Below are 27,565 nucleotides of genomic sequence, written 5' to 3' on the forward strand. Positions count from 1 at the left end.
GAAAAGGGCCTATTTGGTGGTGACACTTTAATTATTATTTACTTACATACCATCACCAGTGTGCATTACCGATTCCTCCCACTAGGGAAGTTCACCTGGTGTGTATGCTAATGCCATTTCAGAAACAGGAGAAAACCTTATTTGTCTAAGCTTTTTAGTTGTTTTAATTTAATCTGGTTTATTTTTTTCTCTTTTAGAATTATATTGCTTTGTTTCTATTCTTTTTTTTAATCACCTTGGAATATTGTTTGAAGGGTGTGTTAGACATTTTTAAATCCCATAAACAATATTAATGCTGAATTACTGCAAGTCTACAGCAATTTTGTTTTGTTCTTGCTATAAAGGAGATCAGGGTACAGTTAAGGACTAGCCTCTTGGCAGCTGCCATTGGAAATGGAGCTCCACAACCTACTGCTGGGCATTCTCAGAAAGTGCTTTTCTTCCTAGACTTATTTGTCCTTTAATTATGTACATTGTCTAAACAGAAACAAAACCCTTGAGACCATTAGCATATGTTACAAGATCTTTCTGATGTTAAAAAAATCAGTTGAATAGTAGATTTTTCTCTTACCAAATTATCAAGCATTCGCATAAGAGCTTCAAATTCCTGCTCTCCAGTCTGCCATTTTGGGTAAGATGCTGTCCCCTCCCCTGCTAGAGGCTCGTGACCACGTGACTTAGCCTTGTATTTTCCAGGGTCCAAGAGCACTAAGTTGTCTGCACCCCCTGCACTGGCCAGAGTACGTACCTTAAAATAATCAAAACAGATAAAGTTTCTGTGATAATGAGTAAATCAAACATATTTCAATGTCTAATCAATAATTATGCTAAATGTTTCATTACAATGTCTGTAATCAAAGTGCCATTTAATAATAGCAATACAGTGGTGCCTCGCTTAACGAATGCCCTCCTTAACGAAATTTTCGCTTAACGAAAGGTTTTTTCTAGCGGAGGTTGCCTCTCTAGACGAATTTGTTTTATGAAAAATTTGTCTAGTGAATCACTGTTTCCCATAGGAATGCACTGAAATTCAATTAATGCGTTCCTATGGGCAAAAAAATAATAATAAAATTCAATGCATTTCTATGGGATTCGCTAGACGAATTTTTCGTTATAAGAAAAGACCCGTGGAACAAATTAAATTCGTCTAGCGAGGCACCACTGTAATATTTTTTTATTTATATGCCACATCTGGCTGGGCTTTAAAGATAAAACTACTAATCCAATAAATTTAATTCAACATTACCATTCATTTACTATGCTAAAATAAAAACCTGCCATATTCAGTAGTTTCAGCAAATGAATATTTTCATTACACTGTCTGCTATTCGCATTACCAGCCTGAGTTTTTTTAAAAAAAAACTGATGAAGATAAATAAATAATAATGAGATTCAAACAATTTTTTAAAAAAATCTAGCATGCTTACTTGGATCTCACAAGCAACAACCAAATTATGAATATAGTAGAAAGCCTCTTCCACGCTTTCTCCAGCTGTTACCAAACCATGATTTCTGAGTATGAGAACCTTGGAGAGGAGATAAAGAAAGAAAGTGTTGCACAAGAAAGAAGAAAAACAAAATACACTTTCTGCTTGCCTTTTGTACCTTAGATGTTTGGACACTGACCTTGCTTTTGGGGCCCAGATTCTTCTGAATCAACACTTTCTCCTCCTCATCTACAAGAATCCCATGGTAATCATGATAGGTTACTTCCCCAAGGGACAGTGCCTCTGGAGAGATTGGCAAGAGACCACTTTTCATTGCTGACACCTAAGAATATGACAACAGGCTTCATAAATAGACATTTATGAAGAGAAAGAAAATCTTGGCAGAAGGATGACAGTATGGAGGAAGGCCCCTCCTTCAGGGCTAGGAAGGCAGTCTCCAAATTTCACTGCCAGAAGAGGCACTCCTCTCATCAACCCCTAAACCAGGTTTGGGGAATCTTTGGCCCTCCAGATTTGGAGGGTCAAAGGTCCCCATGCCTACCTTAGACAAACTCTAAAAATGAACAAAACCTGACCTAAGGAGGCAAAATACAAAACTGAAGAACCTCCAGTGGGATGAAATAGAAATACTGCAAACTTTGCAGGCCCATGCACAATGAAGCAGAGAGGGGAAGTAGGAAATAAACAGAGGGGGGCCAGTTCCTCAGATTAAATAAGGTCAAAACTTTGCCTATTACAAGTAAGGGGCACCAAATTCAAGCCATGCTGATCTGGGTAGGGATCAGGTTCCACACCTTACATGTGCACCTGCTATGTTAGCTGTGCAGCCACATACACCTGCCAATGAGGCCTGCAAAGGGCTGGCCACTTCTGGATCTGGCCCTCTGCCCCAAAGTGGTTCCTCACCCTTGTACTAATGGAATAAAACATATCTGTGGATGACAGAACACACAGAGAAAATATGTTCCACTTAATTATGTAAGCAGACAACTCCATTTACCAACCTACAGAAAGCTGGTAAGATACAGAGCAGCATACCTGCCCTCAAGAACGACAGAAATTTTGCAGTTAGTACAGATTTTCCATTTCTCTCCTCAAAAGAGGCCCCATCGGATGAAGCAAATGTGTCAATTTTTCCCAGAAGGATGTTGTGTTGAAGTTTAGGATAATCCGTTCTTTCAGCTAATGTGCAACAGAAGCCACAGAAACCTTCCCACCCAAGACTGACCAAGAAGACACAGTGCCCTATGCTGGGTGATGCAGTTTTGTCCTTCCTACAAAGTGCTTTCAAGTTTATCCACAGAGTAAATGCAAATAATTTTAAATATGAAAAATTATTTCTCTGAGATACATTTAAGGTTCCTTGTTTCTACTTTAAAAAGCTTTGTAATTTCTACCCCTCAACAGCGAGTCCTTTTGGTTACAGGGCATGCAATGCCCCTAACTTTTTTGGATTGGGAAGTAAGTACCACACATGTTCTTTCTCCTCCTGGACTGGTGCAGTGCAGTACTTTACATGAAATTTCCCCACCACTACACAACTAGAGGAAGAAGGAACTTCTTACCGCTGCTCCCGCCGGTGTGTGAATATGAACGATGCAGTTAATGTCAGGTCGAGCTGCATAAATAGCCGAGTGCAATGTGAAGCCAGCCTGATTAACTCCCAAATTAGTGCTTCCACGATCAACAACATCACCTTGAATATTTATTTTAACCTGGTAACATAAAATAGTATTAATTCTAGAAATGAGCCTACCGTCCAATCGCAGGAGAAAACAGGCTCAGGATTTTCAAATCCACCTCAATGAAAACAAATGTAAGATGGATACAAAAGCATTAGTCACATCAAATAAGGACAGGAACAAACCAGTTGATCAGTCGCTCACCAGAGCACCCTACCCCCTCTGGCAAGTACCCCCATGGGGGGGGGAGTGGCTTCTTTCCCTTTGCATTGGGCTTTCACAAGGGATGAAAGCAGCAGGGAGGTGCTGCTGACAGTTTCTCTTCTTATGGGGAAAACAGCAGGGGGCGGGAGTGCCCCTCACTCCCACTGAAAAGGTTTTTACAGGGGTTTATTTTATGCTACTCTTTGAAGGTGTTTACACAAATACATTAGAAATAGTTTGCACTGCAAGCATAGTTCTTTATTGTGGTGGAATGTGGGGGAGGAAAATGAACACCTAATTTTAATCGTCAAAATATTTTAGGCAAGATAATGAAAAATCAACCACACCATATATCTGAGTGGCTGTGCTGAGCTTGTAGAAAAGTTTGTTAAGATTGGAGTTTTCTTTTTAATAGGCTCAACATCCATGGAATGACTACAGCCAACTGGAGACTTTACAGACAGATAATATGCTTTTCACAGAATTATTTGCATCTTTATAGGTTTTCACATATTCTTTTATTTGATGATGAAAAGAACAGAAATCATGTTGAAAGCCGGAATAAAATGCCATTTTTATTCATAACACCTCAAACATTTGTGCAATTCAACATTAGAAGGATTTTGCAACTTCTTGGGAGTTCTTACCATTTTTATATTAACACTATTGGAAAGTTTTTTAAAAAATATATAGAAAGGTTAAAAAAACATGTCTTATGCTGCATTCACGCATGGGGGGTGTATTGCGTTAGTGCTTCCGTCCTGACTTCCTAATGTTCTTCTCCCACTGCAGTACCTGTATGTTAAGGAAAATGTTTATTGAGTTAAATTCATATGCGTTGGTGATGCTGACTCATGCCCCACAATGCACCTGGCTGAATCTGGTGCCTTTCTCATGTACGTTACTGGACAGATTTCGCAAGTAAATTAGTGTATAAAAAGGCTCAGGTTACTGTATACAGTGAGGGTCCAACAGTGAGAGTCGTGGTAAGAGATTGCAGGAATTGAAGGCTATCTGCTGGAACTGTGTATTCGTGTGAAGACTTTTTGAAGAGATCATCTGAGAAGAAGTTGGAGAATTGCCAGACTTCAGAACTCAGAGAATTCAGTCAAGTTGTTCAGGTCTCCGAACAACTGAACTTAGAACTTGGTAATGGACTTTGGTTCAAAGGGACTTTGAAGTACAGAACCCTCTCTGGGACCAGAGAGAGAAACGCCTTTGTGTAACCTGCATAGGGAATGTGTGTGCCAAGTAAAAGAACTCTGCTAAGAACAGCTGTTTTGTGTTGAAGAGCTTAACTGCTTTGCTGAAGCTTCTACAGTGCACGTACAGAGAAAAAGATCTATAGGAGGAAGATAAATACAGCCTGCATACCACCATGTTGCACTAAATTCCATTCAAGCCAGTAGGTAATGCAGTGTGAAAGGTAGGTAAAAATAATCAGGATTCCACCTCTGCTCAACAGCTGATGAGCAGTGGTATCAACGCTGGGGTATGTGCGATCAAAAGGGAAAGCTCTTTGCACACCCACACACTCCAATTCTACCCAATTGTTGAGCAGTTGTGGGTGCTGATGCCTCACAAGCAGCTATCTTTTAAGGAAACAGCTTCTGGTGCATCACCCAGAACCTGCAGGATTGCAGTTGATCCTGGGATGGGTAGCTGAGGAAAGCCACTAGTGGAACCTCACCCCTATATCTTGCAAGATCACAGCTGTTATGGGGAGCGGGCAATACTTTGGGGGGGGGGAATGAGGCTCCACAACTGGCCTACTTTAAGGGAAAACCAGTTGCAGATCATCTCCTGTTGAGGGGAGGGCCAATGGGGGGCGCAAGACTTTGCAACCTGCTTTCCTACATGAAAGCCCCTTGCAGAGCATCCTGCAGGGCCTCAGTCAGTGCACAGTCCTATACAGAAATTCCAGGCTTGCAAAGTGATTGTGCTCTGGAAGCAAGTAACACCAAAATGAATGCTGAACCTGTGCTATATTCCACTAGAATATATTTAGAAATGTGAAAGCCTGAATATAATGTGCATATTAACTTTTAGGGAAATGCCAGTAATGAACTGCTGTGTGAATGCAGCACAAATAATTTGCCAGTAAAACCAGCACTCTTTGAGTGGTCTTATTTGCTGTCCAACAAAGAGGTTCCGATCTGTGCAAACTAACATCTTGAAAACTTCCAGAACTTTAGAAACCAGGTTCTTACACTTCCCCATTCCTGTGATGGGGTAGACCCTGAGCTACATAGGAAAGGATGCAGCATCTGGATCTCAAGTGTTCAGCAAGCAAGAAAAAGGAATGAGTATAATTTACAAGTAGGTGATCGTAACTCTCTACTTAACTAATTTTGAGAAAGCTCCCAAAAACACAGGTGGTGAGATGCTGTTCAGGCAGTGGTCAAAGAAGACTATAGGGTAGTAAAGTTCTTCCTTGCTCTTATCACATGGGGTCTGCCCACTCAAAGGAAGGGACAAGTGCTAGCTCCTATTTCCTAAAGTGCTAGACGTTTTAGATGCTTCTTTGCACAGGCACACAACTCACTGATATGACTACATAAATACCACAAATAAATAGCTTGCAAACTGACTATAGGGAAGAACTTGTTACGAATTCAACTTCTATTATTATTATTTTGCAGATACAGGAAAAAGGAAACATTGTCAAGTCAGCTCATATTAATAAAAATTATCCCATCAATCTTGATTTAAACATATGTATTAATATAAGCAGTCCATTTCTCCAAATGGATGCCCAAACAAGACGGACGATTATAAGATTAAAAGTTTAAAAGTAGAAAGGGCAGAATACCCTTGCACACAAGACAAGGAGTGTTTAAATACTACAGTCCCAATCCAAGGTCAGTTGGGACCAAATTATACTGATAGCAACTGGCCTTAAGCTACTAATGACTAACTTGTTCCATTGCCTTTAATTGTGCTCTGTCACATCTAAATGGAGCTGTATTGTAATCCGATGTTCAGGATTCTGATTTGTTTGAACAAAAGAGTCTTTCACTTACCAGACTGGATGCAGCAACTTCACTATAGAGAAGTCCAAAAGGCACAATGAGAAAGTGTTCCTGCTCAGAATTTACTCTGACCTACAAAAAAGACAAAGAAAAAAAGAATGAAAACTGAGTATGTAGAGACAAGGAAACATCACTTTAAATAACTGACTTACAAAAAAGACAAAATCTAGAAATTGCAAAATGCATTTAATTCAGATGCACTAGAATAAGTCATTATTACATGTAGTAGGAGTATTTTAAAGTGTATTACCTGCCCTTCACCAACAGCTCTTGGGGCTTGTTACAATTAGAACAGTCAAAACAGATTACAGTGGGGGGAATAGGTTGGGCCCTGACAACATGTATCTTAGGTGTGAAAAAGCTAGGGTAAAGATATGTGTCTTCAGCATTTATACAGCATTATACACCATAAAAACCGTATAAAGAAGCTGTGCAGAGGGGCTTCAACAACTTAGGGTCTGCCACAGAGAATGATCTCTCCTGGGCCCCCTCCCTCAAGTGAACTTCTGAGAAAGGCAGAACCGCAAGAGGGCCCCTTTGCTGATCTTAACACCTGGGAGCGTCTGTAAGGAAGGAGGTTGTCTTCCAGATATATGGAGCCTTAGTCATTTAGGGCTTTAAACATGAATGGGAGGGCCTGAAATTAGGCCCAGAAAAGAACTAGCACTTAATGCAACTGTTTTAGAACAGGAGTTGCAAGAGTTCCACAAGAAACCTCGGCCAGTAATCTGGTTGCTGCATTTTGGACCAGTTGAGGTTTCAGAATAGCGTTCAAGGGCTGCCCTATGTAGAGTGCATTGCAATACAGTCATACCTCGGTTTGCAACCGCAATCCGTTCCGCGGAGCCGGTCGCTCCACGATGCGTGCTTCTGCGCATCTGAGCACCGCGGAACCCGGACATAAACACTTCTGGGTCCGCGGTGGTTGCAAACCGAAGCGGTCGCAAACCGAGGTATGACTGTAATCCAATCTGGATGTAGCACGGAGTACTATGACCAAGACATCTCTGTCCAAAAAGGGCAGCAGCTGGTGTACCAGCCATACCTGGAAATAGCCACTCCTAGCCACTGAGGCCACCAGGGCCTCAAGTGACAACGTTGGATCCAGGAGTATCTTCAAGCGACAAACCTGTTTCTTCCAGGGGTATGTGACCCCATCTAGAACAGACTGTCTTCCCACCTCCTGGACTTGAGAACTTGGAACGTAAGTACATGAAAGAATACAGATACTTTGTTTTCATGATACATGTTGGAACAGTCAATGCTTTCACACTCAGACTACAAACATTAGTGAGAGTTTAGACCAGACTTTCCCAACCTGGTGCCCTCCAGATGTTAAGATTACAGTTCCCATCATCTCTAACCATTGGTCACACTGGTCTGGCTAATGGAAGTTGTTGTCTCTGGGCCATAATGCCTATAGCACGATGACAATTACCAGCTCTGAGAATGAAAGGCAGTGAGATCCACGTGAACTGCTCTTCGCTCAATTCATAATTGCTACGAAGTTCTAATGAGAAGTGAAGGGACTCCAGAAGGGTCCAGAACAGTCATGTCACTTAATTTTGAACCTATGAACATTCCCAAAGCAGCCACTATTTACGTTTATCCTGCAGTCTCAAATCTAATCAGCAAAACTGGTGTGAACAGCAAGAAAATACCCTTTGCGCACAAGAGAACTCTAACTTCATTCATGAAGGCTGCTGACCCAGTTTCCATCTTCTTCTCTACCTCAATGCCAAGTGGCTGGTTAAGAGATTTCACACAGCCTTTTCAGCAGACCACTTCCAGTTTGCAGGAATTGGGGTAATGGCCAGGTTTCAAAAAAACTTGCCCAACCCAGCTTCTTCCTTCACCTGCAGCAACAGACTTAATGAACATGTGGGGGGTGAATATGGCTGTGAATTGGAATTAAAGGACCAGCTCATTCTTCCCCCATCAAAGCGGATGGCTTTTAGCTAGCCTTAAATAAAGAGTACTTCTAACTAAATGAACATTTCTAACATACACATCTACCCCCTGGAATACCCCTGAACAAACATCTATTCCCTGGAATATCCCTGGAAACTAAGTGTCCACTAGGGTGGTAGACTTTCACCTCCAGGTAATGGACAGGAGTGATTTCATACAAGTATGAAATAGCCTGGGAGGAAAGACACTGGAGAATGTGACAGATCCTCTGAAGTTACCTTCTGTGAGGTAACCCTTGAGGCCTTCACCTTTGAAGTGTTACACCCCTCTTACATTTTACTCTTAGTTGAGATCAGGGCAGGGTGTGGGTCTGTCACTTACTTGGCCCAGAAGATAAGCCAAGAACAAACAGCATCAAGCATATGGGTAAAGGACTGCAGGCTTATTGTAGTCCAGGCATCCCCAAACTGCGGCCCTCCAGATGTTTTTGCCTACAACTCCCATGATCCCTAGCTAACAGGACCAGTGGTCAGGGATGATGGGGATTGTAGTCCAAAACATCTGGAGGGCCGAAGTTTGGGGGTGCCTGTTGTAGTCTGTGCTCTGTCTGCCCAACCAGGAGAAGTCAAAGGTGGGAAAGACAAAACTGAACTGCGGCCCCCTCTCAAAGCCTTGTTTCTTTCTAGTTGGGACACTGCCTCTCTCTCTGTTGTTGGCTTCAGCAGACAGGCCCAAGAAGGGGAAAGTGCCAAAGACTTTCTCCATGAATTGCTTCACAAATCACATCTAAGGTATGCTCACAAAAATATGAGTAAGAGAAATCTGTTTTTGAAAACATGCACACCCTAATATGTTTGGTATTCAGACAGCAGATTTGGGAAAACAATGGTTTGATCATGAGCAGCCTTTGTGTAAGGACTGCTATTTGCAGAAGGACTGGCAACCTAGCAAAATTTGCTTCTCACAGAACAGGGAGGATAAGCTATTTTCACCAATTTTCACTTCCTCCATCACTGTTCTGAGGGCTTCAACTGTTAAGAAAAACCACATGAGAGAAAATCAGAAGTCTGGAAACCTCTTCACAATTAAGCTTTATAATAAAATACAAGAGTGACTTCAATTCTTACTACAGCTGTAGCTTAATGCTTATTTGGCACATGAGTAAGCTCATTGTGATGCTATTCATTCTTCTCAAGCATTAATGACATGGGTGCCAATAAATTACTCACAGTATAGACATCTGGAGCACACAGGCCAAATGGTTTCACTTAAGATGTGAAGTTCCAACAGTTATACTAGATTTTAAAAGAGATACAGTAGATGTCCCACTACTTTGTCAATGGAGCATAAACAATTGCTTATAGTAAGATAAATACTCGTACTGTTTATTAAATTTCATTTCTATCTAAGGAAACAAGGGTAAATTTTTCCAAAATCTTATTTTAGAATGAAGACTTTTCAAATCTCATTTTTATTAAATTAGTTGGGACATATCAGCAGGCAACCAATATTTCCAAACTGCTGTGTGAATTTCAGTATTAGCATCTTTACCATTTCATCTGTTCACTTAACCATGAACAGACAACGTCTCAATTTTGGGAAGTGGTGTTAGGGTTATTCTATGGGCACAACTCCAGGACCTAAAACAATTCAATCCCTTCACAGTCACCCATGATTTATAATAAAATTGGTGTCAACTAGCAGTAAAATCATTGCTGGTACAGTAATGAGTATTTATAACCAGGAGCTAAAACATTCACCAACTAAGTAATTTTCTTTAACATAATTTGTGTATCCCTTAACTGTAAATAAAACTTCTAAACAGATTATAAAAAAATATTCAACATACAATAAAATAGTTAATAAAGGTCAAAATTAAAATAAGTTTTTTAAACAGCAAAATAAGGTCTCTGAAAGATCCCAAGAAGCAATGATCTTTTGCCTCCCAGAACATAAATATACAGCAACACACGAAGTTATATGAACTGCATGCAGAAACCCATTTCCCTATCTTCCGCAAATTAAATGAAGACAATTTCCTATTACACCCAGATCCAAAATTGATAAGGCCCACTAGGGGCCAGATAAAGTTTTGTAAACCACTATGAGGTATTTTACAATCAAGCGTTGTATGAAATAAATTAAGTTGTTTCAAATGACTGGACTCCTCCAAAGTTGGTTATTCCTACTCTACTCTAAATAACAAATTGAAAAGAGGAATATAGATATAGATGATTTAATACTCACTGTTATGTGATTGTAAATAAGCTGTGACCACCCAAAGAGGTCAGCTAGTCTGTAGAAGGCTGCCAACTTGCATCTCAACAGTTTCTCGCCCTTGTCATAAGCAATTGAATCTGAACCCCTGAGATCATTCACAGGGGTCACCATCCCAAGACCTGGAGAAAAGGAAAGACATGCCCAATATGGTTTACATCTCTTAATAATGGTCTAAATGGTGTGGCCATACTCTCATTCCAACAGGAGGCTAACACCATAGTCAAGTCAATTCACAATATGAAATCTGAATCCTTTCAGCTGATGCAAGGCACCACACCCATTTAATGAGGAACTTTTCTCTTAAAACTGAACTCTACATCTATTCTCTTTCACTGAAGCATAACAAAACCATTCCAGCACTTATTACAACATCTCATAATTCCCTAATCTTAATACAATAAACCCTTGAAACAAAACTAAGAGACAGTTCTCCCTAAAAGAGTTGTTTCAAAACTGCTCTGCTGCCATTCAAGTTTGGATTAGTCCACTCTTAGTTTTGAACTCACCAGCTGCAATCCCTATCCACTCCCAAAATATCTGATGGAACTCACTCATGTTAAGGGCAGCCATTCCACCGTGAGGTGCTGCTGGGTAGACATTTGGAACGTTTGTCGTCATGAAATCTGCAATCTGCTGTAAAGCCAGTAGACCTGTTGGGTTCTTTCCTTTCTTAAATTGTTCCTGGATCATCGATTCCAATTCTTCACAAAATGCCTAACAACAGAATACCATGTTATACTGCAGAACCTCAAGCAAATTGGATTCTCTTAATTCCTCCCTTCCACATCTGTCGTTAATGCTTCTCACAGACAGAAGCGTCTCAATAGGAATAATTATTGAGCCTGCTCCTGCTTTTTTGGTGCACTGTCTGAATAAGAGACTTGAGGCAGAAGAGACAGACACACAAGTTCTTAGCAACATTGTGCCCCATATACTACTGTTATTTAAACCCAGTAGCTTCATAGCAGCTTGACTGCATTCTGGGATCGGGTGCTCTCATGGTCAGAAGTGAGGTGTGTGATGTCTGGGAGGGGGCCTCCTTTGATTAGGGCAGGGGTAGTCAACCTTTTTATACCTACTGCCCACTAATGCATCTTTCTTGATGGTGACATTTCCTTACCACCCCCCAGTGCTCAACAGGAGGATATAGCTTGTGCCACAAAACCCCCTACCGCCCACCTAGAATCCTGAAACACCCACTAGTGGGCGGTAGGGACCAGATTGACAACCCCTGGTTTAGGGAATTGTTCCTCCAGAGAGGCTCGCCTTGTGTTTATTCCACTATATTTTAAAGTGCTAAGCAAAGACTTTTTATTCTCTGAAGTTTTTTAACAGTTAACCATGATTCTTTTTATTGTTGTTGCCAGTTTTTATCCAAATTTTGAAATTTTGTTAGTTTCTTGTTGTATTTTATTATTATTGCTTAAGCAGCCCTGAGAATATTTATATTGAAGGATGGCAAGAAATATTTCAAAAATAAACAATACATTTCATCGAAAAGCTTTAACCAACTTATTCAGAAATACTCTTACTGCAAGTTGGCAGCTCAACACAACCGAGGACTGCTTCACACAGAGCAATTTTACTACAGAGACCAAACTTGTGTATAACAAACATCACAGAAAAATCCTTCAGTAGCACCTTAAAGACCAACTAAGTTTATATTTTGGTATGAGCTTTCGTGTGCATGCACACTTCTCGTATCTGAAGTGTGCATGCACACGAAAGCTCATACCAAAATATAAACTTAGTTGGTCTTTAAGGTGCTACTGAAGGATTTTTTTTATTTTGCTTCGACTCAGACCAACACGGCTACCTACCTGTAACTAAAACATCACAGATACAGCATTAAGAAGTAAAGTTTACATTTCAATTTGGCTATATATTTGTGCTACAAGAACTTGTGGCTTTCTTCCATATCACCAGATGCTTTTGTCACAGGGTGCTGTGTAACTTGTCATTTTCTACAAGGAAATTATATTGTACAAGAAAATAATTTTGTATAAAGCAGCCTAGAGTTGCTGAAATTCCTGATACCTTAATGACACCAGAGCTAAATGGTTTCACTCCCCACCCCCCCACCCCAATTTTGGTTTCAGCAGCAATATACTCAGAAAACATGGATGCTTGCTGGAATGAGGCCATAGCTGGGATTTATTTATGTCATTCACTAGATTTCTCAGTTGCCTGGGCATTACACAGCATAATTAAAAAATACAACAGAACTGTAAAATGCAAAATGCAAAAGGCTAGACGCTTTCACGAACAGGAAGCCTTTCCCAAGAATATTTCATCGTCCACTGCAATACATCAGCCTGAACTTGATTGAAACCTGGGATTTGGAGGACTCCAAGGCAACAAAAGTACTTGCCACTGCAAAAAACAAATGAGGAGCTCCTGTCTGCCACAAACATACACAATGTGCCTTAAGACGCTTTGAATTCTGCCCCACAACTTAATGCTGCCATTTTGAGGAAATGCTCAAAAAACTGTTGATTTCTTTTTGTTAGCTCTCTTTTAAAGTCATGTCTAAGTATTTATCCTTACTGGGCTTTGAAGGATCATGGAGACTCTCTTCTTCTGTTCCATCATATTGAAATCCTGGCGAAGGTCAGGAGCCATGTTCCTCTCGCGCAAGTACTCTGGGTTATTTTCATCAACTCTATCAAAATACCTCTCTTTATGAGGGGCTGCTGGAGGTGGTGAGGTTACCACCTCGGCTCTAGATTCACCATTCATAGCCCCTTTTCAGTGGTTCTATGGAATAAAAATAAATAAATCAGAAGCATTCCAATTAATTCATCTGCTAAAGTTTAAATGATTACACTGGTCCCTACCCCTTTTGGCTTTTACCCTTCAGTGGACATGGAGAGAAATAAAAGTTGTTGAATAAGGAAGCAAAATCAGAATGTACTAAGCCAGGCTTCATACTGGGGTTAAATTGTTTCTACAGTTAAGAGCCCAGCTCCTGCTCTTGAATTCAGAAGGGCTTCTCTCCTTTCCCTCATTCTTAACTCTCAAGTCACAGAGGACACAGCTGAATCTCTGTATTAACTTCATTAGACCTAGTGCCTATTCAGCACTCTAAGTTTTGTGTTTCATATTTTTATGTTGTAACCCACCCTGTGATGGTTGTCAGCCTTTGAACAAGTCAGGATTCAAAGCCAATTCAAACAGGGATTTAGAATACTACGTTGCTCCAAGATTTACTGGGCAACTCTTTTCATAACTGCTTACTAAGCCAATAGAATTGTTCAAACTGGGCAATTAACTTTTATGGGTCTTACCAGGTTCTAGTCTTAGATGTCTAAGAGGTACAGAACAGCTGGTCTTCCAGAGCAGGGTTTCCCAGCTGTTTTTGGACTACAGTTCCCATAATCCCTGACCACTGGTCCTCCTGCTAGCTTGGGATGATGGGAGTTGTAGTCCAAAAACAGCTAGAGCCCCAAGTTGGGAAAGCCTGCTCCAGAGCATCAGAGATCCTGCTGACTTCTGCCAGGTAGAAGGCTGAAAGTGTTTTCCTTTGCTGCTGCGTCAGCTCCAGGCTGACACAACAGAGGGGACCAAAGATGGGGCTTTAGGTGCCATGGATTCAAAGCCTACACAACACCATAAAATATTGTGGCTTACTTCCAGTGGCAGCTTCCAACCTGCTAGGGCAGATCTTTGTGTCTCCAGCACAGCAGGGCTACATCCCTCCCACCAGTAGCGCTTCTACCACTCAACTTCGGAGGTTGAGGACTGTGTCCTTAGAACATAGCCACAACACATTACACACTATTATCAGAGTGCACCAGTATCTGAACAGGGCTTAGAATATGGCTTCTACTTCAGTATTAGAGTAGTTCACAGTGAACAGTGTTATGTAAAACTATGTTGCTGTTACATTTTGAATTTTGAATGTTTTTTTTTGGTTGTTGTATATGTGTGTGTGTGTGTGTGTGTGTGTGTGTATATATATATATATATATATATATATATATATATATATAGGTGGGGGCGACGGGTTGAACAATTTCTTTATTGTCTATCCTTATCATGATTTCATTTCACTGTGTTCTTTCCATTTTGGACATTTGCAGCTAAACTAAAGGGGAAGCTGGCACCATAACAGGAAGCCAGCAGTCAATAAAAGAAATCAGTTTGTTAGCAGACTGTTCAAAGATCAGAACACGCTCCAATTTAATGAATGGGGTTGGCACCACTGGAGTGCTTTTGCAAGGATTAATGCAGACAACCCAGTTCTCAAAGCTCTTATACTGGCAGGAACAGCAACAAACAAGCAAAGAAATATGCAGTGCAGTTATTTAAAAGATGACATATCTGTGATTTAAATCTGGGACTCAGTTAATTACCAATCCTATTTAAGAGGGTCCTTGTAGATGAGGAAGCTGCCATATTAAAATAATGATGGCAATCCTTGCTTTCTTTCTTGGCAGAGAAGCCGCAGGAAAATTGACATAGGAGGGTGTGAGAAACGAGGAATTATGAAAACTTCAGTAATTAATAACAATAATTTTATTATTTGCATCCTGCCCATCTGAATGGATTGCCCCGACCATTCGGGCTTCCTTCCTATGTTTTCTAGAAGTCGTGTTGTCTTTGACATCTGATGTGAGGGTGTTCCACAGGGTGGGTACCACATCTGAAAAGGCTCTCTCCCTGGTTCCCCTGTAACTTCACTTCTTGCAGTGGGGTAACCGCCAGAAGGCCCTGGGAGCTTGACCTCAGTGCCTGGGCTAAATGATGGGGGTGGAGACGCTCCTTCAGGTATACTGGACCGAGGCCCTTTAGGGCTTTAAAGGTCAACACCAACACTTTGAATTGAGCTTGGAAACGTACTGGGAGCCAACATAGATCTTTTAGGACCGGTGTCCCAGCGTCTGCTCCCAGTCACCAGTCTAGCAGCCACATTTTGGATTAGTTGTAGATGGTATCATCCACATACTGATGAACACCCAGCCCAAACCCCAATGATCTCTCCCAGTGGTTTCATATAGATACAGTGGTGCCTCGCAAGACAAAATTCGTCTTGTGGATTGCAGTTTCCCATAGGAATGCACTGAAATTTCTTTTTTTGCCCATAGGAACGCATTAATTAAATTTCAATGCATTCCCATGGGAAACCGCGATTCGCAAGATGAATTTTTCGCAAAACGAATTCGTCTTGCGAGTCACCATCAAATTGCAAGACGCATTTGTCTTGCGAAAAATTCGTCTTGCAGGGCATTCGTCTTGCGAGGTACCACTGTACTAAAAAGCAAGGGGGAGACGATGGAGCCCTGAGGCACCCCACAAGCGAGCCCCCAGGGGTTTGAACACTCATCTCACACCACCACTTTCTGGACATGGTCCAGGAGGAAGGAGCAGAACCACTGCTTAACAGTGCCCCAAACTCCCAACCTTCCACTGTGGTCAATAGCTCTGATTAGAAAATGTAATTGGTCTCTCCTAACTGCCCCACCCCCCACGCTCTTTCAGCATTTCCAAACCTTTGGAATGTAAGGTAATTAGCACAACAGATTTTAAAGCCTTACTGATCCTCATATTATTGGCTCATTCATGTTTGCCAGAAATGAAGGAAGTAACACTTTCCAGAACAGAGAGGGGCTGTAACCATAGTGACCTTGGCAAGGGCTGTTGTGGATTGCTATCAATGGAGTTTACTCCTACATTAGTGTGCAAAGGGCTGCAGTGTTAAAAGGAATGTGGTGAGGAGTCAACACTTGTAGCCAGGAAGGGCTGAAAGAAAATTTTAGAACTGATAATCTCAAGTGAAGAAAATCTGGCTACATGACTGAATATTAAACCCAGATTATAAAAAACAACAACACTTTTTCCAATACCTATTGGCAGAGCACTACAGTGCTTTAGGCTGAAAAACTGTACTTGACTTACTCCCAAGTAAGTAGATATAAGACTGCAGCTTAAGTGGACTCCAAAGCCTATGAAAATGCACAACAAAAAGACTGTTTATTTTTAAATGTGACAAGTAATTCCTGCTTCTTAAAAAAACTTGCCATTCTTCCTTCACATTTGCAATGATTGACAGCGAATTAAAATAGATATGTTACTGGACAAAATCCATGCATTAAAAAAACTGGAGTTTTGATAAAACTCTTTACCACTAGTCCTAAAAATGTGAAAGAGAAAAAAAACACTGAATCACAACTAATTTTGTTTTAAAATATGTTCACATATTCACTGAACTAGAAACATCTGAATTAATACATAACTTCATTAAATTGAATGAATGAATGTATATCTATAAAATACATTGGAGGACAACACAATACCAGTATATTCTGTATATTCCTGCGTATAAGACTACTTTTTAACCCAGGAAAATCAAAAGTCGGAGGTCGTCTTATACGCGGGTCATATTTTTTATATGGCGAGTACAGTGGTGCCTCGGTAGACAAATTTAATTCGTTCCACGGGTCTTTTCTTATAACGAAAAATTCGTCTAACAAATCCCATAGGAATGCATTGAATTTTTTTTTATTTATTTTTTTGCCCATAGGAACGCATTAATTGAATTTAAATGCATTCCTATGGGAAACCGCGATTCGCTAGATGAATTTTTCATAAAACAAATTCGTCTAGCGAGGCAACCTCCACCAGAAAAAACCTTTCGTTAAGCGAAAATTTTGTTAAGCAGGGCATTCGTTAAGCGAGGCACCACTGTATATCCCAAACTCTATATTTTAACTGGAAAAGTTGGGGGTCGTCTTATACGCTGGAATATACGGTACTAGATGTCTATGCGCTTTTTTTGTGTGCAGTAATATTTATAATTTTTGTTGTTGTTCATTTCTATACCACTTTATATTTTAATGAAAAATCTCAACGCCATTTACAACACAATAAAACATCAAATAAAACAATCCAAATAAAATTAATCCGAGCTTCAAGGAAAATATTTCAGATCCTTCTCTTAGTGACGTTTTGCCTTCCCCCATATTTCTTTACCTACTTAATTTATAGAGCTGCCCCATAGAAGAGCTACTTTAGGTAGCCAGTGTGGTGAAGTGGTTAAAGTGTCGGATAGGACCTGGGAGATCAGGATCCAAAACTCCACTAAGTCATGAAGCTCACTGAGTAGCCCTGGGCCAGTCACAGCCTCATAACCTACCTCACGGGGTCATCGTAGGGATTAAATGAGGAGAATGAACAATGTACTCCTTGGGATAAAAAGGTGGGATATGGATGCATATAAGCTCTTATAGAAATGGATCTAAGCTCTTCGGCTTACCTGCTTAAGAAAACTGGAGGGGCCAGCCAGATAGAGAGGTCAGTCGCCAAGCTGGCATCCAGAGATCTCCACATGCTTACATGCGTGCACATGTATGATTTGCAATAAAATAAGAAAAAGCTCTTTTTAAAAAGCCTCTGAATTAAAGAGCATTTGCCCTTCTAAACCAACAGCGTAGATAAAACTTATGCCTTAAGGGGAAAGATATTCATTTTCTGTAGCATTCTACTTAGGCATTTTACTTTCAACAAGAGACTGTTTGAAATGCAGCTTCCCTGCAGCCTTCAAGCCAAAAGCTCCACCCTGAATGAAGGCCAAGACAATGATATATTTAAAAACTGACAAAGAAAGAGAAAAGATTAAGTTACAAGGCTTATGTTCTTTCCAGACATGGAACATACATCTTAACACAATACAGATGTGTCAAAGCATTAAGTGTGTGCAGTAACATGTAGTCAAAGTTAAGGACAATTATAAAAGTGGCAATTTGAAAAGAACATAGAAAAGTTTCAAGAAAGTAGCCACTGCAATTTTCAAATGGTACTGTGATGCGTATGAAGAGCTGTGTTAAAAAGATCAGAGTTGATAAGTCTATTTGGGGAGGGAGAAGGCTTTTAAACAACTAGTCTAACTTATACAATAATATTTTAAACCTGTTAAAGGAGATAATAACAGTAATGGAACAGACACAGGCCATGTTTGGATGAATCCCAAGCCGGAATTAAGATTGCATTGCCGGAAGAAATATCAACAACCTCAGATATGCTGATGACACAACTTTGATGGCAGAAAGTGAGGAGGAACTAAAGAACCTTTTAATGAGGGTGAAAGAGAAGAGCACAAAATATGGTCTGAAGCTCAACATCAGAAAAACTAAGATCATGGCCACTGGTCCCATCACCTCCTGGCAAATAGAAGGGGAAGAAATGGAGGCAGTGAGAGATTTTACTTTCTTGGGTTCCATGATCACTGCATATGGTGACAGCAGTCACGAAATTAAAAGATGCCTGCTTCTTAGGAGAAAAGCAATGACAAACCTAGATAGCATCTTAACAAGCAGAGACATCACCTTGCTGACAAAGGTCCATATAGTTAAAGCTACGGTTTTCCCAGTAGTGACGTATGGAAGTGAGAGCTGGACCATAAAGAAGGCTGGTCGCCGAAGAATTGATGCTTTTGAATTATGGTGCTGGAGGAGACTCTTGAGAGTCCCATGGACTGCAAGAAGATCAAACCTATCCATTCTTAAGGAAATCAGCCCTGAGTGCTCCCTGGAAGGACAGATTGTGAAGCTGAGGCTCCAAGACTTTGGCCACCTCATGAGAAGAGAAGACTCCCTGGAAAAGACCCTGATGTTGGGAAAGATGGAGGGCACAAGGAGAAGGGGACGACAGAGGATGAGATGGTTGGACAGTTCTCAAAGCTACCAACATGAGTCTGACCAAACTGTGGGAGGCAGTGGAAGACGGGAGTGCCTGGCGTGCTCTGGTCCATGGGGTCACGAAGAGTCGCACATGACTAAACAACTAAACAACAACAATAACAACAAATATTTGGATAGGCAGCCCTGTTTAGGGAAGCTTTTAATGTTTAATAAATTATTGTATTTTAATACTTCTGTTGGAAGCTGCCCCCGAGTGGCTGGAGAAACCCAGCCAGAAGGGCGGGGTATATATAATAAATTATTATTCTTATTATTACACACAAAGCACAGGTTCTCAAGTTCCCCCAACCCCTCCTCCTGTGCAGCAGCAAAGGAGGCGTCTGAATTAGGACTGCCGTATGTCCAGCTTTTCCTCTTATTCAGGGGTAAATTTTCTGTCTGGGTGGATTTTTAGAATTTGGCAAAATGTCCAGAATTTTTTCTTGTTGTTACAGTGCGAGAAAGGAGGGAAATGCCAGGAATCCACACTAGGCACCTTGCCTTTGTGGCTGGGCAGCGCAATCCCTACTAAGTCGCCTCCCAGTCTCACGGTGGGCGGGGTGAAGCTGCTGGGCCTCATCCCACCTCATGTTGACTCAGCCAGTTCCTTCCCTTCCCAAAATTGGTTCTGCTGCTCTGCCAGTTGTGCTTCACACCTCATTTACCCTCTCTTCCTGCCATCTCTTTCTCCCCCCCCCCCCAAACAGCTAGTGTTAGGATGGAGGTGTGCAAGGCGGGTTGGTAGGGGCGTCATGGACACCATCTGCTGCTTTATCTGATGGCATTCAAGGAGCAGCTGCCTGTTGCAAGAGAGCATGCAAACTTATGCAGAGGGGGCTACATGGTGCAAAAGTAACTGCTCCATTGTCTATTGTCTGGGCGCTATAATATTGCACTAGAGTGGCAGTGTAGAAGTGGCTGTCAAATGTATCAGATGACTTGCAGCCTTTCTGAATAAGCTCTGCTGTTTTTTAGCCCAGGGTGCGGTGAAAACAAATAGTTGTGTCCTCTTAAGCAAAAAGCAGAGAAATATGCTTGGACCAGACAGAGTCAGAAAGAAGAACAAAGTGCATCTGAAAGTGACACACCATGAGGTATTTGCTAATATCTGTATCAATACAGGAGTTTCATATAGGGTACCAATTGTTTGTATTATTTTATTGTTGAAAGTTAACAACATTGCTCTTAGCAGTATATCACACCTTCTATAGCCTACATATAGTAGGGGCATTTAAAAAGAGTAGTCATAGCAATCCATAGTTAAAAGTATAAGTCGGCAAATGTGTCCTTTGTTTTGCTCTTCAAAATATGACAACCCAAAATGCTTTCATGCTTCGTTAACTACATCTTGCCATGCCATCCACACCTGCAACTGGTAACAAACTTAGTTTAAACAAGCCAGCTTTAGAAATCATCATTAAAGGTAAAGGGACCCCTGACCATTAGGTCCAGTCGTGACCGACTCTGGGGTTGCGGCGCTCATCTCGTGTTATTGGCCGAGGGAGCCGGCGTACAGCTTCCAGGTCATGTGGTCAGCATGACAAAGCCACTTCTGGTGAACCAGAGCAGCACACGGAAACGCTGTTTACCTTCCCGTTGTAGCAGTACCTATTTATCTACTTGCACTTTGACGTGCTTTCAAACTGCTAGGTTGGCAGGAGCTGGGATCGAGCAACGGGAGCTCACACCGTCGCAGGGATTCGAACCGCCGAACTTCTGATCGGCAAGCCCTAGGCTCAGTGGTTTAACCCACAGCACCACCCACGTCCCCCAGAAATCATCATTAGCTAGTTTCAAATTAATCAGTTACTGTTCATGTTTTGCAAAATCACGTCAATATGGTGTCAGGCCCTGCGTGCTCTGGCAGGGGAATGAGGTGAAAGGTTTTTAGGAGAAACAGAGCCTTTCACTCTGTTGAACAGGAATACCCAACATGCTGCCCTTCAGATGTTGCTGGACTACAACACCTATCATACCTGGCCACAGAGCGGATGGGCCAACCCAGTCAGATGGGTGGGGGTACAAGAAATAAATTATTATTATTACTGGCCTCTGCTGTGGTGGATGGGAGTTGCAGTCCAACAGAGGAAGCACACTGGCTACCCTTACTGTAGGATAATGCTTGCTCAATTCTCTTAGCTATTAATTGAAGTAAGCAAGCATCTAAAACTTAAAAACAAGGCTTCTTTCTAAGGACACCACACCCAGTAAATGCCAGGGCCCTGCCTAAAGATTTTAATTTTAAATTTATTTTTAAATGGAACATCTGGCTGTGCTGTGAAGCAGAGTGCCTAATCTCAAGCTGACTGACACCTAGAATGCCTTTGCTGTGGGCACTCCTGGAAAGTGAACTAAAACAGGTGGCTACTAGGAAGAGGGCCTCCTTGGTGGTGACATTCTGGTTAAAAAAAAGCCCCTCCCCAGAAAGGCTCGTTCTTTTGGCCACAGATGAAGACTTCATTCCCCCACGGTAAATGCTAACTACCAAAAGCCTGGTGCCTAAACGCTAATAATGGTGCCAGTTTACTACATATAGGAAAGAATAATTGCAGTAGTTATTTTAGTTATTATAATTAAAGATGTTTTATAGATTACTACAGTTAAAAAGCAGACTACACATTAAAAAGAAAACACTTAAGAATGCTAATACAGATTGGGTTTATACTCAGTATAAACCACTAACTAACCAAGTTCAATTAGGAACCAAGAGATTTCCTCCACTAATCCAGGGGATAGCAGGGTTGATCTATGCTGGTGTTACCTGCTAATAGCTTCTTTGTACGCTGAGCAGTCTCTCCACTCAGTTTCTGCATGTCAGCCACCTATGGTCAGGTGCACTCTCTTTCTTACCTTCTGTAAGGTAGAATGCAGTATTTTGCATGAAATGTTTGAACAATAGAGTAGTTATCTTACTCAGGGGCCCTTTTCTAGATGTCCCCGATTTTAGAGATATGACAGTTGGCTATTAATATGACTGCAGGAGGCAGGACAAACTTTGGCTATCTCCGCATAGAAATAACTGCAGCCCTAGGGTTCGTTTAGCTTCTGGCAATGCAGCATCAACTGGTGAACACCAAAAGGAGCTCCTGTTCCTCTTTCTGGAAATACCGGTAAACCCAATAAGCCATTTTCCAGCTTCTCAACTGCAGGGTCCCTGCCTTCAGGTCCACAAGTTTCATTTGGGAGGTATGTGTGTCTGTGCAGAAAACTAACCAAATGAATTATATGGAATTCAAATTGCAATGCAATAAAAAAGCAACAAAAAGACAATTAAAAACCTCACCACATATAGCACAGCATATTACAATTGATACAACAGGGAGAAAACCCAATTCAAGCCTTTAAAGTGTCTATGTTTATGTAGCTAAACACCACCACTTATAAGCAACCAGGAGGAACATGAAGCCTCAGTCAAAGAACAAAGTATTTTTTTGGAGGGGAGGGGGAACTGGGTGGTGGTGGAAAGAAACAGCCCCAAAGTAACTCAAAGACTAAAAATGTTCAGAGTCTGAGAGGGAAAGAAACCCTTAAAACTGGGAAAGGGAGGAGATAAAAATATAAACCAGTACAACACATGGAACAAGAAGACAAGTTCTGTACGTGCAGAGGTATGTGAGCACACAGTGCAGACAAGCATCTCATTCTCTAGCTGGAACACTTCCATTTTTTAAAAAAATGTCCTCGGGCATAGAAGCACTGCAAGCAGTCATCAGTGGACAAATAAAGCAGTTACTGTAATGTTCTGGGCTTGGGGACAAGTGCAGTCACCCACTCCCCCACAAAATAAAAGGAAGTAAGAAGATGCACCTTGAGAGAAGCATGCCTCAGTAAGCACTGGATGCTGAGCAACTGTGGGAGGCGGAAAAGGGGGGGAATGGAACATTTGAAGGACCCATACTCGATCCCTACTTCCAAGGTGGGGGGGGTACCACCGTTTCTAACACAGCATGCTACAATGCACCCAAAGCAGGCCCACCCATCCATTGTTGATTGTTGCCACGCTGACTTGGAGACCCCCGAGATCTCAGGAGCACACAAATTCTTTTAGCAAAGGAGGGGAGAGGAGAGAGAGCTGGAGCTGCTGCTGCCGCCACCGTTTGAGCCAGGGGTGCAGGACCTGCTCTCCTGGCACTTAAGCAGCTTCCCAACCAGCAGGTCTGGGGAAACGGACGCGGGACAAAGCTGCGTAAAGTGGCCGGCCAGCCCCCTCCTCCTCTTCCTGCAGGGAGGCTTCCCCCCTCTCGCCGCCCCCTCCCCTCGCGCCTGAAAACACGCCAGCTGGAACAAACGCCGCCCCCTCCCCCCACGGCAGAGTATTCAATCTGCTGCGGGGAGAGGAAACAAAAAAGAGGGGATTGGGAAGGGTGGCAGCGCGAGAGAAAAGTCGGGCTACAAACATAAGAGCAACGACGGCGCGACGGTGCCCTGACTCAAGAGCACCTGCCGCAGCCAGAAGGGCTTCGCTCCTCCAGCGGTAGCGGCAGTGCCCCCGTCTCGGGGGGTGGTCGCTGCAGGAGAGGCCGCTCCACCCCCTGCATTGGACGCGACCCGAGCCTGCGGGGCTCCCTCGGCGCGACGGGGTATCAGAGATCCCGCACAGACAACGAAGCCTCAAAGGACGAGCATTTCTTGGTGGGGAGGGAGGGAGTCACCTGTCGAGCAGCGGAGCGGGGCGCCCCCCATTCACCACCCGTACCCCAGAGAAGCGTCAGCACGGGGCAAGGGGAGGGGGGCGCACACCCTCGACTCGCCCCGGTCAGAGGGGGAGGCAGCTCCCTCCCTCCCTCTCCGTGGGGCCGCCCCCTCCCAAGCCCCAGGGGAGTCGGCGACGCCGGCGGGCCCTTCTTTACCTCCCTCCCCTGAAGACGAGGAAGCGGCCGCAGCCCCGGACGGATCCGCCACAGACGCGCCTTTCGCAGCCAAACCGACCCCAGACGCCGCCGACGCCTCCTCCCGCCCTCTCTCCGCCGCGCCAGGGTGCGGCTTTGAAGGGTCCGCAGGCCAATAAACGCGGCAATCATTGGAGCACGCCTGGGTCCGGAGCAAGCCGCCTGCTCATTGGCCGGTCCTGCAGGAAAAAGGCCCGCCCTTCTCCCCGCCTTTTAGGATCGTAGACTTATAAAGGAAGACTAGGGATTCCGCGGTCTGCTGCGGAGTTGCACCGGGTCCTTTCGGGGGCCATTTGCTAAGCAGGAGGCGACAAAAGGATGAATCCGGGATTTTTAATCCGGTAGCAGCTTGTTGACGTGAAGGCGGAATTTATTTTTTTAAAGAAACGAACTACCTCCTTAAACGTTGTTTTTTTAAAGTACTGTACGGCAATACCCAGCAATTAAAGTGCAAGCACAGGCGGTGGGTGGGTAACACTCTGCAGCCTAATGCAGTGCAGTGGAAGCTGTTTCTAAAAATGGATTTTACATAATTTTACAAAGCTAAACAAAAACAGTAACAGAAAAGAAACACATCGTATTCCCTATGCAGCGGAAGTTAGTAATAGTACTAGTAGCAGCAGCAGAATTTATTACCTGCTCTTCACCCCAAGGTCCCAGGAGTTACAACAATCAATCAATGTTATTTTCATTGTTATTATTAAAAACAACTTTAAAATAATTTACAATCACAGAAATAAGATGTGAGTCTTACAAAATATACACCCTAAGGGTCAAAAGTCAAGGCAAAGAGGCGGATCTTTGGCATTTGCCAAAAACTGTGTAATGAAGGTGTCAGATGCACACCTGTGGGGAGTGAGTTCCACAACTTTGGGGCTGCCACAAAGGAGGCCCAAACCCAAGCCGCCGCTACCCCCCCCCATTGAATTTATGAGCGCAGAGGAACTACCAGGAGGTCCCCGGCTATTGATCTTAACACCCAAGAAGGTCTGTAAGGGAGGCGGTGGACTTTCAGGTACTGTATTTGGGGCCTGAGTCATTCAGGGCTTTAAACACCAACGTGAGCACCTTGAATTGGGCCTAGACAGACAGTGCAGCTGTTTAAAACAGGGGTTATATGATATCTATATGAAGCCCCAGCCACTAACCTGGCCAGTGCATTTTGGAACAACTGAAGTTCCTGAGTTGTCTTCAAGGGCAGCCCCAAGATGTGGGTTGTACAACAATGAACCAAAGAAAAAGTAGCAATTGTCATAATGAGCAGAACATTTTAGGCAGAACAAAGGATGCTTATGATGGGTGAGTAGTAGGAACTAGCAAATCTAGCCAGAATTGCAGTTTGTTAGCCCCCTCACACACATTAGTCATTGTTTTAAAGTGTTTTTTAAAGTGTTTTTAAGGTGTTTAAAGTGCTTCCCCCCCTTGCCAATTCAAAAGATCAGTGGGTGGTGAGTATACATTGTCTTTCAAAACTTGGTTATTACCCAATGGAAATGGACAGGGTCTTAAAGGATATAAGGAACCAGTGGCTTCTGACAATTTTTTCACCGCATTTGTCCGGTGTTCTGGACTTAGATGGAAGTCATGACATCTGCAGTGGAATCCACAACTGTCCAGTGTCTCAACAGCCATGGACTGTTGGAAATTGTTCCAGGGAGCCACTGGGGTGGCTGCCATTGGGGCAATGGGTGGCAAAGGCACCACACACAGGTCTTCATAAGGAGGAGGTTGCTGGTTTTGTTTTTAAAGCATCTGACATGCAGTTTTTGAACAGGGAAGCTCATATTTAACGATCACTCGTAGCTGAGTAAGATTGTCTTCCATAAACATGGTTTTAACAGTGAGTCCGTAAATGACTGTGTGGAGGCCAATTCTGGATCCACACGTCCTTCCACAGTAGGGATATTGGTTTCCAGGTGGGAGTTGATCACTGTGTGGATTTGCCAAGCGTGCCTTCCTCTTGGCATATTTCTTCCTTGCAGCCTGAGTTTGAGTGTCTTCAAAGCTCATGACACCTTTGGTAAAGGCTGTTCTCCAACTGGAGTGCTCGCAGGCCCGTGTTACCTAGTTGTCAGTGTCTATACTACATTTTTTTTTAGATTTGCCTTGAGACAGTCTTTAAACCTCTTTTGTTGACCACCAGCATTACGCTTTCCATTTTTAAGTTCGGAATGGAGTAGTTGCTTTGCACGTAATCCATTTGTCTTGGATATTGGTTCTCTAGAATGTGTCTCAACTATTTCCACATGACTTCAAACATCAAGCCAACACTTCCTCTTCATTGTAAACTAATGCTAATATTTCTCCTTTCCTGTTTGGTCTATTCCTTTTGAATAGGTTATATGTCTCAGTTACTACATTCCAGTCATGAGTTTCTTGCCACCAGGTTTCCATAATGCCTATTATATCATGTTTGACACCCTGTATTAAGAGCTCAAGTTCATCTTGTTTATTTCCTATGCTCTGTGCACTAATGTAGAGGCAACTGTAACCATAAGCCATTCCCTCCAGCTGCTTCATTATTGGCTTTTTCTTGCATGTTAGCAGGTTCCGGTAGCACCACTCGTTTCCTGAACATTATTGAAGTTCTTATTCCCAGTACTTGGTGTCCCCGTCCTCTGAAACATTGTCTCCCTCATCCTGAGGATTCAGTTTAAAGCTCTCCTAATCATGATGTCATGTTTGACAGGTGGCTTGTTCCGCCCACCTGTCCAATTTGTCCTGCCAAAGGTCCTCCTCCTTTGCCTATTGTGGGGTGGGTGGGAGGCTTGGTGAAGTCTAAGGGGTTAGGGGAGTTGGCAAGCTGTAAGGGGTGGGGATGGCAAGGAATAAGCTAGGAGTGGGTGGCTTTTCTGGGGCATAGGCAGTTTGTGAGCCAAGTGAGTGGGAACAGCAGCCACTGGTGCCACAATTAATGTGTTGGTCTTTAAAGATGCCACAAGGTTCTATACCCAGTGCTTAGGTAGCTGTACTCCCTTGGGTTGAAGATTTCAGAAGACGTTATTCAAAAAGGAAAAAAATGTGTTTCCTGAATATTTTATATAGGAATAGCATACAACAGTATTTTCTTTATATCTGAACAGGATTAAATTAAAGTTTGGTGCATATGTGGTGTATGTACACGTAACTACTACCTATGGTAAGTAACTCATGCTTGTTATATATGACCATGACTTGAACCATTTCTTCAGTCTGATGCACCGATTTGGTTAGAAGCATCTTTGAAGCATCTGCATTCAGCACTTGGTGCAGAAAGTCTCCCTTACCTTGATACGACACAACTTCCACAGAAATGCCTTGCCTTCAAGACATACATGGCACACATGTCTCTTGCACAGCAAAATTCTAATGAATACATTGTGAAAGATGTAGTATGGAACTGTTGACTTAATATTGAACCAAATAATTATACAGGAACCATCACAGATGTATCAATACAAA

General features: G+C 42.5%; 1 protein-coding gene across 15 annotated transcripts in view; it reads right to left on the reverse strand.

Annotated features, from left to right (window-relative positions):
- The window catches only part of ADD1 (adducin 1), a 45,513-nt gene extending 21,317 nt beyond the window's left edge, over positions 1 to 24,196 (reverse strand). For 12 of the 15 annotated variants that reach the window (XM_035112214.3, XM_088660833.1, XM_035112212.3 and 9 more), the window contains exons 1-9: positions 24,086 to 24,196; positions 13,105 to 13,314; positions 11,109 to 11,271; positions 10,525 to 10,676; positions 6,358 to 6,438; positions 3,014 to 3,163; positions 1,627 to 1,770; positions 1,428 to 1,526; positions 572 to 748 (exon numbers count right to left, since the gene is read on the reverse strand). In XM_035112214.3, the coding sequence (XP_034968105.3) occupies positions 572 to 748; positions 1,428 to 1,526; positions 1,627 to 1,770; positions 3,014 to 3,163; positions 6,358 to 6,438; positions 10,525 to 10,676; positions 11,109 to 11,271; positions 13,105 to 13,296 (1,158 nt within the window). In that variant the 5' untranslated portion in view covers positions 13,297 to 13,314; positions 24,086 to 24,196. Of the gene's footprint in view, positions 1 to 571; positions 749 to 1,427; positions 1,527 to 1,626; positions 1,771 to 3,013; positions 3,164 to 6,357; positions 6,439 to 10,524; positions 10,677 to 11,108; positions 11,272 to 13,104; positions 13,315 to 16,403; positions 16,503 to 24,085 lie in introns of all 15 variants that reach the window. The other 3 variants (XM_088660834.1, XM_088660825.1, XM_088660824.1) reach the window with 1 other exon arrangement.
- Between the last annotated feature and the right edge of the window lie 3,369 nt (positions 24,197 to 27,565).

Source organism: Zootoca vivipara, chromosome Z1 (genome assembly GCF_965207765.1).
Source record: "Zootoca vivipara chromosome Z1, rZooViv2.hap1.1, whole genome shotgun sequence".
Taxonomy (NCBI): domain Eukaryota; kingdom Metazoa; phylum Chordata; class Lepidosauria; order Squamata; family Lacertidae; genus Zootoca; species Zootoca vivipara.